A 12,622-nucleotide genomic window follows, 5' to 3' on the forward strand; every position below is an offset into this window, starting at 1 on the left:
TGAGAATTTGTTGCAACTAGCTAGCCACTAACTTTGTGTGTCTGCAGTTTGTTTCTGAGCATGTAGTCTTTAGGTTTCAGAGCTTTTTCAAAGAAAACTGCCTGCTGTGGCTGGGAATAAGGTCGATGATGAGGTCAATGGGGTGGTGACAGTGAACCACAGCAGTGAAGTTTTGGCAGTATAACCAAATCAACAAACTTCAAAGTTACTAAAAAGCTCCTTAAAGCTCTGCGTGTGTAGGTAAAAGATACTTTCAAACTACACCTGGTCATTTAATCCATCGTTAAATAAATATAACGATAAGTGTGGCTTTACATTTACGTGGGCTGAAAGCAATGAATCTTCTAAATTCACACTTTATTTGCCTCTGTAAAAACACAACAACAACAACTGTTAAGTTTCTGAAAGAGCTGCTACACAAAATCTGTTTATTGGTCATTGAATTTGTAATTGTTTGCAAAAGGAAAAATGTGACCTATAGTACCCACACATTTTGCCAGATTGGCCAGAAGAGGAATATTACAGCTAATAAGTAACATTTCTAATAATAAAATTAAATAAAATCACTAATTGTGGAATCTACCTTCATTAACATATAATTAGTAGAGTCGTGCTTTTCTATATAGAAAGTGTAATTTAAAAAGTTTAGTTTAATAGTCATGGAAGAGAAAGTTGCACATCAAAAAGAAAATAATCAACATTATTGGTTGGTATGACTTAATACAAAAGCTTAATATTTTAAAATGAATATTTAATTGAGAATAATTTACAAAAATATGCAAAAATAATTGCTTTTAGTTATTTGTCTTGCTTAACTAGACATTTATTTACAAGCTACAAGGTCAGAAAAAGAAAAAGAAGAGCTTTAAACAATAATACAAAATATGTGTAAGAATAAAAACATCATTTTATATTGTTGTGGCATTGTGGTCGTAAACAAGGAACATTTATAGTTGCTTTTAGTCTATTTTTGGACACTTATATCTGTCTCCCTACACAGTTACGCCACAGGCCAGAATAAAAACACCCCAGCAACAACAGATGGACGAAGAGAACCCCACTGTGCAGACATTACCTTAATACTCATTGGAGCAATAACCTCCTCCATCATCAACCAATATTTAACCCGCCCCTCTGGTGCTGTATGTGAAAGCTTAGGGAATCATTACCATGGCCTCTGCATAACCTCCATAAGTCAGGTTAGTGTCAATAACCCGGGCTTTAAAAATTGATAAGGGTGATCACCTCGCTCATGGAAAGACCATTTCTGATCAGCACACGTCCCTGCGAGGTGATTCTCATAAGTCATGCTCACATTCAGGATGCTTCACTTTCATTATTGCTTCAGGACAGTCCTCTCTGCTGGGTTTGGGCCTTATCATCATATTGCTTACGCATGATTGAGAGAAACTATTAGGCTCAGATCATTCTCAGATTTTCCTGCATACTTGGATGCATTTTTGTTTGATATAGCTTTAAATCTGACAATGTAATCGCTGATACAACACACAGGGCTCACGATCTCTCCGGAAACTCTTGTTAAGCAATTATTCATATCAGGATCTGACCTCTATTACATGCCATGAAACATACAGGGATCAGGCAGCGCCGTGTGACACATGTAAATGTGTCGGATCAAAATGCCAATTTGCAGAGTCCAGCTGAGTGCTCCGAAGAAAAAGCTTCCTGTTTGACAGGGGGAAATGTCATGAAGCTGCATTTATTCATGTGGACATTAGAGACACATTCCTGTCTGCCGCCGCAGGGACAAAAGATGTTGAACTCCCCAGAGGAGGGTGACCTGGAGGACAGACGCACGCATACCAGCTGGACTAGACACCAGTGGTCTCTACTACTCACACACACACACACACACACACACACACACACACACACACACACACACACACACACACACACACACACACACACACACACACACACACACACACACACACACACACACACAGACTTGGAATGGACCCTCTGAATGTACTCCTCATTTGCATCACAGAAATGGTGGTAGGCCTTTGTCACAGAGTCATGTGACATTTGTTTTCTGCTATAATGTGTCATAATGCAAATGTTATTTGTATACAAGAAGTAATCAGCAGAGCACATGGATCAGCATTGATTCCACCATGTAATCCTGACAGGATAATACCAGAGAGCCTCTCCTGTCCTGCAGGCCTGAAGTGATGAGTGCTATAAATCTGTGAGTGACGTGTAATTGGACGTATTGCATCTGTGTGGACGGCAGAGCTGCCTGAGAACGTCAGTGTGTAGAGCCTTTGTTGTAGAGAAATTATTTGTTGATTATATGTTGTAATGTATATTGCAGTGATGTGCACATTTTTATTTTAACTTCTTATGTTTATTTAGTAATTTTATTCCATTATATTTGATTTTACATATATTGGACAAATGTTACTCTAAATTCATATGCTCATTTTATATTTTTATTTCGTTTTATTTTATTTCTATTTGACACTTTGTACTTCAACTTTCTTAATATTTTTTTCTCCCTTTTATTTCATTTTTATGTTTTATTCCATGTTGTTTTATTGTATATATGTTGGACATTTGTACTTGAACTTCTTGGGCTTATTTCAGAAGAAATGTTTTTCATATTTAATAAAACAATTATTCCCAGAATAAATAAAGTATTCTGATGAGTATTAGAGGAGCTAATAATTTGTATTAAAACATTATAAGATCATTATTCCATGTATATTAATCAAGTATGTCATACTGTCGAATAAGGACAGTTATTTTATATTTAAAAACAGAACATATTGGGACACTTTGCCCCACATTAACAATTGACAGAGGGAAGTCTGCAGAGGCTGATCTCTCCAGGGTTACAGGTCATAGTGTTATTAGGTAGATGTTGCTGCCACCTAGAGGACAGACATGGAGTTACACGTCCCAGGGCTCTTCATAGATTAAATACTTTATTCATCCTAAATAGGGCAAGAAAATCTCTTTATTTTTGTGGAGTAGAATTATAAACTGAATATATTGTATATCATCAGAATAATATTTTAAATAGTTTTTGAAAATGTTATGGTTTTACTATCGCTTACCTAAAATCTTTTTTGGGTCATATGATGAAGGTCTGATCAAATTAATTAGGGCATAATTGCTGTTTCATATTATCTAAATACCTATTCCACCATACTATTTCATATGCTAGAAAAATATGTGTCCCAATATGTCAAATGCAGTATGCAATACTGCGTTGGTCACATTTTGCAATATGCAAGCCAGCATGCTTTTCTGGCTATTCTGACCCACAATCCTTTGCATAGTAGATACATAAGACACCATAAATGTAGATAATCAAGCAATTTTATTTGTCACATGAAAGTTTCAACTCCAGTGAAATGCAATCCCGTCTGCTCTTACAATCTGGGGTTCTTCTCCTTCTTCCTGCCACAATTACATTGCATGACATTATATATCATTTAGCATTTCAAACTTTGATCTAAAGCGCCTTACAATAATGGCTTTCAACCATGAAGATACAACTCAGCAATAATCCTCCAAGTCCATTTGCTTCACAAACCATAGTAAGTGCTGGAGCAGTTATCTGAATGTACCTTCATCCTTTAAGTATACAACTACTTATCTGTGTTGCCTTTGCTTTGCTTCCATAAAATGGCATAACATTGCAATTCAGAAGTAAACAAGTACCTACAAATGTAACTTAAGTAAATGAACATGTTAGAACTAGTTCTAGGGTTGGAGCTAGTTCATCACACATTTGCTTCAAATCTCTGCTACTGGCTGATATTTCATCTGCAACCAGACACTGAGTACTCTCCATGTACTGTTTTTTAACATAAAGTGCATGATATCAATATTTTATTCTGACCAAGTGAAACACAAGGCACAATTCAAGATGGATATAGTATAGTAGTATATAGTTTGCTTTTATATAGCCGTAGGAGAAGCTAACAATAAACAATGATGCTGATATAAGGAAGTACACAGTGGCACTGAATGACATGCATTGTTTTACACGTGGAGGTACATTGAATGCAGCATGGGAACAATGGACTATACTGAGAGGTCATAACAGAATGTACATGTGTAACACAATAAATAATATGATAAACAGGGATTGATTTGATGAAAATCTTAAATTTGAAAGTGCCACACACATATGATCAGCCTGGAGCCTTAAGGGTCTGGGGCCCTTCCCTACTTTGCCCAGCTTGTGATACATCTTAAGTCAAGCACATACTACTTATCTACCATCTCCACACAACCCTTCACTTCACATGATTCCATTTCTCTCACTGCATCTGCTCATTCAGCACTGAGTCTTTGGCTCCTGCAGCCAGCACAGCGAAGAGGAAGGAGGGAAAGAGGGAGCGGAGGTAGAGGGCCACCCTGGGGATGGGGTGGGCCAGCACCACCTCCTTCCTCTTCCTGTTTACCGTTTGCATTATTTCATTGGCCAGGACTGAGGGGCTCACACCGTGGACCAACTGGCTGCGGATGACTGTGGAAGAACACATACAGTTAGAGGTGTCTACAATAAAGTGATATTCTGAACATTTACAAATAGTCATTTAATTTATATTTGTAGTTTTCCTTTTTAATAACTCTGAACACGTTGTGCACGTTATACTTCCACATGACCTCATTGGACTTACATTTTTATCAAAAAACAGCCACTGCTTTGCACACGTGTATAGTATCTAATGGTTACTTTATTTTAGTAGTAAATTGGTCTATTATAGAGTAAGTTTAACTGCTCCTGTATATTTAATATTTAATTATTTTAGATATTTTATAGATATACGGTGTACCCTTGTGGATATGTATATATATTATCTTTTTTTCTGTTTTCTGTGCAATTGCTTGTTGAACAAAACAATTTATATATCGCACTTACATTTGAATGAAAAACAAACGACTATGCACACCTGTATAATGTATGGTAAGAGAGTGTATGGTATATGGTATGTTTGTATTCTTTTTGTAGTAGGTCTATTACAGTGCATATCTTATTTTGTGTAATCATAGATTTTTTTTCGAATTTATAGACATTGTATAGCATATCCTTGTACTGTTCAGATGTGTATATTTACTGTTTATTTTTGTATTTTATTATATTTTTGTGCAATGGCTTGTTAACTTGCTGCTATAACAACATACTTTCCTTGTTGCATTGTACTTTGTAAATTGTATCTATAGTATCCTATGTTTACATTTTTAAAGCAGTAGGTTGGTCTAGTTTAATTTATTCTGTATATTTTATATAGAATCTTCCGAAGAGATTCAATATTCTACTGTTGATGTGTATTTTTTAATTGTCTTATATCTCAAGTGCAATGCCTTGTTAACATTCTGTGTAATAAAACAATTTCCCAATTTGGGATCCATAAAGTTGATCCAATCTAATCTAAAAGACCTCACACATTCATATCCCATTATCTAAATCACCTCTGATAACTCGTAAATCATTACCCTGTGAGTCTCTTCCATTCCGGTTCTTTTACTCACATGCAGCCACAGCGTTTGTTTTGGGGGCGGGCCCCTCCTCAGACGGGGGCTCCGAGGCATTGATGAAGGTGTGGCTGATGGTGCTCACTTCTATCCCATACTCCTTCACTTCAGCCCGCAGGCAGTCAAAGAAGGCCTGCACCGCATGCTTAGATGCAGCATCTGAGAGGTCACACACCCACACACACACCCACACACACACATATTAACTCTTGTTCACTAAGAGGTGTGTCACAGTTGTAAAGAAGTGCATTCCAAACATTGCAGACAACATTGAACTGTTTTCTGCTACAGGAAGACTTCTGTTGCATCATATTGAAAACACATATTAACATGTAATAGGTAATAGTTATTTAAGTTGTTTATTAATATAACTTATGAGGATTTATATATTAATACTTTGCTATATGTGTTTATTGTTCATTTTGATGTTGGTTGTGTTCACGTGTTTGTTACATGTTTGAAATTAAACTCGGGATGAATAAAGAAATGTAAACACCTAAAACGCATTACTTTTCCACAGCACTACAAAAATATCTTCTACAATGACCGGTTGAGTCAACAACTCTCAGAACAGTTGAAACAGAACAATTAAAAAAAGTTCTGATTCAACCCTCCTGTTGTCTTCGGGTCAAATCTGACCGATTTACTACTTTCTTCAATCATAACTTTTTTGTTTTACATTTGATTACATTAAGGCTTTATAATATCCTTCACAGTAGACATTAGAACATATACAATTGCTGATCACCACTTTCATTGCATTTGGAGGATTTAGTCAACTTTGTAACACCCATGGTGTTCCCGGTCAAAAATACCGACATAAAGAAAAGGAATTATTAACCATCCGGATCAGATAAACACACACACACACCCCCACACACACACCCCCACACACACACACACACACACACACACACACACACACACACACACACACACACACACACACACACACACACACACACACACACACATCTCCCCATGTGAATCACACCTGGCACTCACACACACACACACACACACACGCACACACACACACACACACACACACACACACACACACACACTCACAAACAACACTTTGACACATTTCCCGCTCTTATGCGCCCATCCCCCCACATGGATCACACCTGGCACACCAATACATGTTCAGTGTCTGTTCTTTGTATATTTACTGCAGTTTTTCATGTAGTAGTCTGATACAATATGTACAGTTTGAAAGGGTGTTAAATGATATGTGGTGATGACTAATGTTGTTTGTGTTAATGTAATTAAAACAGTTAAAACAGGACCGGTCAAATCTGACCGAACACCAAAGTAAGGGGGGGTAAATGAAGACAATATAGAAGGGTTAATACAATGGCTTGCGGCCTAATTATAAGAGGAACATGTGAAAATATTATGTTCACGATTTAAGCAACAACAAAAAAAACGTTCAGAACATGTTTAGCAAAACATGTGGAAATTAATCATCTTTAAACAATCATGGATGAGGAGGGAATTCTCTTGTAACATATTTGTTTGTGATGCATAAGGTTAAAATACTTGAATGTAAGGAATGTGGAGCATGGGATGCAGACCACACACATATTCTGGAAATACCCAAAAACTATAAAGATTTGGAAATTGGCGTACGTTATGCAAAAGACACAAGGGAAAAAGGATCTTTTTATTTTATTATTAATTTAATAATGTTAAAGCTGTAAGAAATCAATCAAAAGTAAATGATGTAAAATGGAACATCCTACTCAACAGCAATGGACAGAGATATGAAGCTTATATCATGGACAAACTGACAAATCTCTTGAGCCTGAAAGAATCGCTGTTTGAATCAAAATGGGAGGAATGGTCATTATTCAATATAGAATACTATTAAGACAAAGGTCTTAGAAGAAAATGTTAAAACAAACAAACTTATGAGAATGTAACTCCAAACTGCATTTTTTTTTTGTATCATTTGTGTTTGTATAAATAGCAGCATAATATATTGTGTGCGTGTACATGTACATGTACAGGTGTTTGTTTGACATGTAATGATTGAAAACAATAAGAAATATAGGGAAAAAATGGTTGATTAAAGTTATTTTGGAGACTCACATGAACTTCTGAATGGGACAGCCAGTCTTCCCTGGATACTGTTGACCAGCACGATGTGGCCGGATCTTCTCGAGATCATTGTTGGAATAATGCCTGCCATGTAATATGGACAGATTAGCAATTTAAAAAAAAAAGATCACTATGAAACCATATCATAGAAAAAGCAGTGGTGATGGTTTTCTCAGGAAGGTCCAGCCCACCTTTAGCCAGAGTGCTGGGGCCGAAGTAGTTCATGTCCATGATGTTTCTGTCCATTTCCAGGGAGACACTTTGCACCGGGGCCTTCAGCTTCATGCTGCTGTTAGAGATCAACACATCCACACAGCCGTAACAATCCACCACCTCTGACACCACGTCCTCCATGCTGTCCATGTCGCTGAAGTCCACGATCACCAGCTTTGGGGCGAACGTCTGTGGAGACACAGGGTTGTACTGTGTGTACAGTGATATGTTTTGTTTGTCTAGCATGTTCATATTATCACTGAATACAAAAGTTATACATTTTCTGTTTTCTTGCTTTAAGTCAAATGAGAAAATCAATACCATTCTTAAACATCTTTTTCGTCTAGCTGTTTTTTTCTCAAAATATCAAACTACCCCTTTGAAAAAGAAGGATTAAGTCATATTATTGATTATCTAATGGTTTGAATGTATTCAGGATCTCTTAGTTTGTTAGATATACAATATTATAATTATTAGTCTTGAATTACCTTGTTTTTGTTCAGATTTCGACACAATCTTCAAATTCATCACTTGTTCTCATTATAAAAACATATGGAAGTTTCTCGTTATATCAAATAGCAGCTTGTCTTGTTATATTGAGGCGCGTTTCTTAATTCAGGGCACCCTGGTGGCTGTTTCTGATCGACATCCGCCAGGGGAACTCTGTCTACTTCAACAATAATAGACCTCAAATGACTCGTAACAAACGATCATTTCTTTCTAAAGTTAACAAGGCTCATTGTTAATATTTATTAAGACAAACGTTACTTCAAACGTTACTCATGTGTTGTTCTCATAAGAAATATGTAATCTTTGGGTAGTAATAACAAGACAACAATGCTATCATATATACCATTATATAATACAAGAAAGGTCCAACATCAAGCTAACACCTCCTGTCAGTGATAATGCACACATCTGCTCTGTCCTGTGTGTAGGAGACACATGGAGGACAGCATGCTGTCAGAGAGGATATCCTGCTATTGTGTTGACACAAGGTGGAAGTGGTGATGTGGGAGGTGGCGACGGAACAGAGGACTATCACAAAACAAGGACAGAGCCTGTTACTCCTGCTTTCAAAACATATTGGTGCCTTTTGTTCATTCTTTATGACTATTTAAGGTTTTTGTAGTTGTTTTATGTGTTTGGTCTTCAGACAATTTGTCATTGTACTGCCAATATTTCCAGTGTATACTAACAGAGAGGACATAGTATTGTTTACTGCGGCAGCCAATGCATTTTGTTTCTAAGCCGCCATAAAATGACTCACCACCACAAGACAAGTAATGGTTTTAGTTTGGAGGACCAAGTTTACGATGCTTCCTATAAATATGAAGACCAGCATGCACCATTTTCATTTCCTCACCTGGCTGGGGTCAGAGTCGTTGGTCAGCTGGTCATACAGAGACTCCAGTTTATCCCAGGTATTCCCACACAGGATCAGTCTGGCACCCCCCTTATGGAAGAGATGGGCACACTCTGAATGGAAAGAAAAGAACTAGTGAATAACGTTACCTTGTAAAGGATTAATAGGAGATTTTTTTTGTATACGCTTTTTTGTTAACTTGATAAGAGATAGATAAGAAGATGATACGCTAAAAAAGGCTTCAGCCAGCTGCTGAATAGCTTATGTAAAAATAGGAACTGCTTACTTGGCTCTGTCCAAAGAAATAAATATGGCCTCCAGCTGCTCTAAAGTTACACTTAATAATACATCTTGTAAAGGAGAGTTAAGTGTCAGTGAGAGTTTGTATATCCTTTTATGCTTAAAAATAACTTAGATTGAAATTAAAACATTGATACCCACAGTGGGCTTAGTTTAGCATTAAGACTGGGTGTAGGCCCAAGCAGGAAACAGCTAGCCTCTGTCCAAAGAGGAAAAAGAAAAGCTCACTTATTAAAAATCTTATGTATCATGTGTTTAAAATGTACAAAAAAAAAATTATTTGACGTTTGGAAAGAGCTAGGCTAGCTTGGTTATTTCCCTGTGCTTTCTGTCTTACACTAAGCTAACAGCCATCTTGCTATTGCATGATATTTAACGTACAGATATTTCAGACTGGTATCGATAGAGACTCACAGAAAAACAGCCAAAGAGGGTATTTCCTGACAGATAAAACAATTGAGTCTATAGCTACTTGTATTCATAACACAATATTCCTGAAAGTGAATAGTTCCTAAACTCCCAAGGATAAGTGTAGTGAATTTTCATGGAATTTGACTTTTACACTTCTTGCTGATAGACAGGGGAAACCAAAACCTTTATGGCAATAGAAGTAAGTTAAAACGTAAAACAGTGGGAAAATGTACCAGTTCCCAGCCCGGACACAGCATCAGTGATCACCACCACTTTGTTTCGCACTATGGACTGGGACATGAAGTGTATGACCTCATTGTAGATGTAGTACACCCCCGCTGCCACGACAATCAGCAGGGGCAAAACCACCACGGAGGGCAGGGCCATGTTCTGTAGGGGAGAGTGCACAGGATCAGTTCTGGGAACAGCTACAGACATACTGACCTGTATCAGAAGAGCCATCAGTGTGAGCTCACAGGACACATGGGATCAGGCTCAGAGGTCTCCTAAGGAGTGGCTTGTTTGTGGTGTAAACAGACTGCAGTGTCAATAACAGAAAAGTACATGCCCAACACAGCTCAGTTACCTGAATGCTAAAAAGAGATCCTCTATAATTCTCTTAATTTAGAACTCCTCTTTTGTATGTGGAATCAATTCAACAAAGTAAACCAATAAATGTTTCTGCTACAGCAAATAAGTAAGCTTGTGATGATTTGTTATCAAACAGGGTGATAAAATCTCTTGTGTATATTACAGTCTACATACAAAGATATGATGGTTATCTGTGTAAGATATTGTTCTATTTATAAAACTACTAGAGTTACATTTAAAGCAATAGTTTGATACTGTATGCAGAACTACTCTTATTTCCTTTCTTGCCTTCTACATTGGCAAGAAAGTGAATATACAAATGACAAGCTATTTCTATAAAGTGGACATTAAATAAAACGCTATAGCAAGATAAATTACTTCAGACTGCCCCGAGTCATTTGTCCTGTCCATATATCTTAAAATACTTACAGACATATGTATCAGATCTATATTTCTACTGATTGTGTACCTGCACATTTTGAGAAATATCTCTCTTTTTTTTGCTGAAAGTAAAAAGAGAACATCAATACCATTCAAACTGTAATCGTGTCCCAAAATGTCAAATTAACCCAAAAAGAACTAACAGATTAACTCATATTATGGATTATTTTATGGTTTGAATTCATGCAGAATCTCGTGGTTTGTTTTGCAGCTTCACAATATTATAATTGCCAGTGTTTAATTAAATCTGTTTGGATATCACAAATAAGCTTTGTGCAGTAATAAATGTAGCCCTTAGTTAAAAAGAAAATGTACTGAATAATTTGTCCTTCCCATAAATCTAAAGATACTAACAGATAAATATCAGATTTGTATTCCTTCCATACCTATATTTGCTTGTCTCTGACAAACTTTATTTTGTTCTTCTAGGCTACAGAGTGGCATAAAGTAATCATTTACTTTTAGTGGCAGACACTGACCATGTAAATTGAGTTTGAGAACAGCTAAAAATATATTGTTGCTCTCTGCCGCAAAATAATTCCTTGCACTGTGACACCTCCCGGATATTGTCATATGATACCCCAAGAGGGGGCAACTGAGGAGGCTCACATTCATAAGGAAGGGATGACCTTAGTTGCCCTTAGTTGTTAGTGGACATTAGTTGTTACTTGTGAAAACATGTTAAAATAACCTTTAATCCACATTAAAACTGGCATTTATGATGGCTCCAGAGACCCACTTTCCACCTCAGCCTGCTATTTGAGCTGGCACATGATTGGATGCCAGTGGATTAGTCAGTTTGTGAGTACAAATCTACAGCAACCACGCAACAGACACACACCTGTAATCTGTGTTATTCTTGGTTCACTTACATCATGAACAGGGTGCTAATCCTTCAGAAGGACTGGCTGTTGTTTTTCCGGATTTAGTTGGGTTACAGACGTCCCTGTCCCTCTAATGTCCCTCGTTCATTCACACCGCTCTGTTCCCCTGTCCGTCCGTCCTGCTGCTGTCCACTGGAACCTACTGCTTATAATAGCCTCTGCTGCAGTCAGCCATTAATACACAGACGTATGTGGTAGCTGAGGCATGTCCCCTTGTTGCCAGCATGTAGGGATGGCCGACAAGTGATAGTCTGAGTTGATTTAAGGGGCAAGTGTTTGCATATTAATGTTGTTTAAGTATACTTTCCAACCCTTACATGATTTGTTAAGGCCCCTTTGTTAGGTTAGAATGCAGCTTTTATACTGCATTTATTCTAATTCATTAAATATTTATAGAAAAAGGAAGTGCTGTAATTTGCAATTTTGAGGTACTTGTACTTTTCTTGGATATTCCAATATTGCTGTATTATCATACTCAAGCACATTTAAGAGTTAGATATAGCACTTTTTTTACTTTACAGATACACTTTACTGTGCAAATTAAACTACCAATATATAATATACAATGCCTTGTTTTACAAGCTGCTGTAAAGAAAACAAATCCCAATTTGGGATCAATAAAGTGATTTACCTTTATTTATCTTATAAAGGTGTCAAGATGAACTCTAACCTCAACTAAATACAACATTAAAAACCTAATTACAACACCCCATAAATAATCCAGTAATGGGCAGATTAAGAATTGACATATAACATATATTATTAACTTGGCATTATCATACAATTAAAT

General features: G+C 36.9%; 1 protein-coding gene across 1 annotated transcript; it reads right to left on the bottom strand.

Moving 5' to 3' along the window:
* Window positions 1–3,333: 3,333 nt before the first annotated feature.
* Window positions 3,334–11,978, bottom strand: dhrs7cb (dehydrogenase/reductase (SDR family) member 7Cb). The gene is made up of 7 exons (XM_010785740.1): window positions 11,821–11,978; window positions 10,150–10,306; window positions 9,206–9,318; window positions 7,818–8,028; window positions 7,618–7,710; window positions 5,518–5,679; window positions 3,334–4,510 (listed from the first exon to the last, which is right to left on the bottom strand). Exons 2-7 carry the CDS (start codon window positions 10,301–10,303, stop codon window positions 4,302–4,304), a joined length of 942 nt encoding a protein of 313 aa, XP_010784042.1. The 5' UTR covers window positions 10,304–10,306; window positions 11,821–11,978; the 3' UTR covers window positions 3,334–4,301.
* Window positions 11,979–12,622: the final 644 nt, after the last annotated feature.

This window comes from Notothenia coriiceps, unplaced genomic scaffold (genome assembly GCF_000735185.1).
Source record: "Notothenia coriiceps isolate Sejong01 unplaced genomic scaffold, NC01 NC01_scaffold00028156, whole genome shotgun sequence".
NCBI lineage: Eukaryota > Metazoa > Chordata > Actinopteri > Perciformes > Nototheniidae > Notothenia > Notothenia coriiceps.

Excerpts from the sequence above, each read along its gene's own strand:
- dhrs7cb (XM_010785740.1), bottom strand. The coding sequence starts at position 10,303 with ATGGCCCTGCCCTCCGTGGTGGTTTTGCCCCTGCTGATTGTCGTGGCA. Across the intron at positions 7,711-7,817 it reads CCCCAGCACTCTGGCTAAAG|GCATTATTCCAACAATGATC; the intron begins GTGGGCTGGACC and ends ATTACATGGCAG. Across the intron at positions 4,511-5,517 it reads AACAAACGCTGTGGCTGCAT|TCATCCGCAGCCAGTTGGTC; the intron begins GTGAGTAAAAGA and ends GTTCTTCCACAG.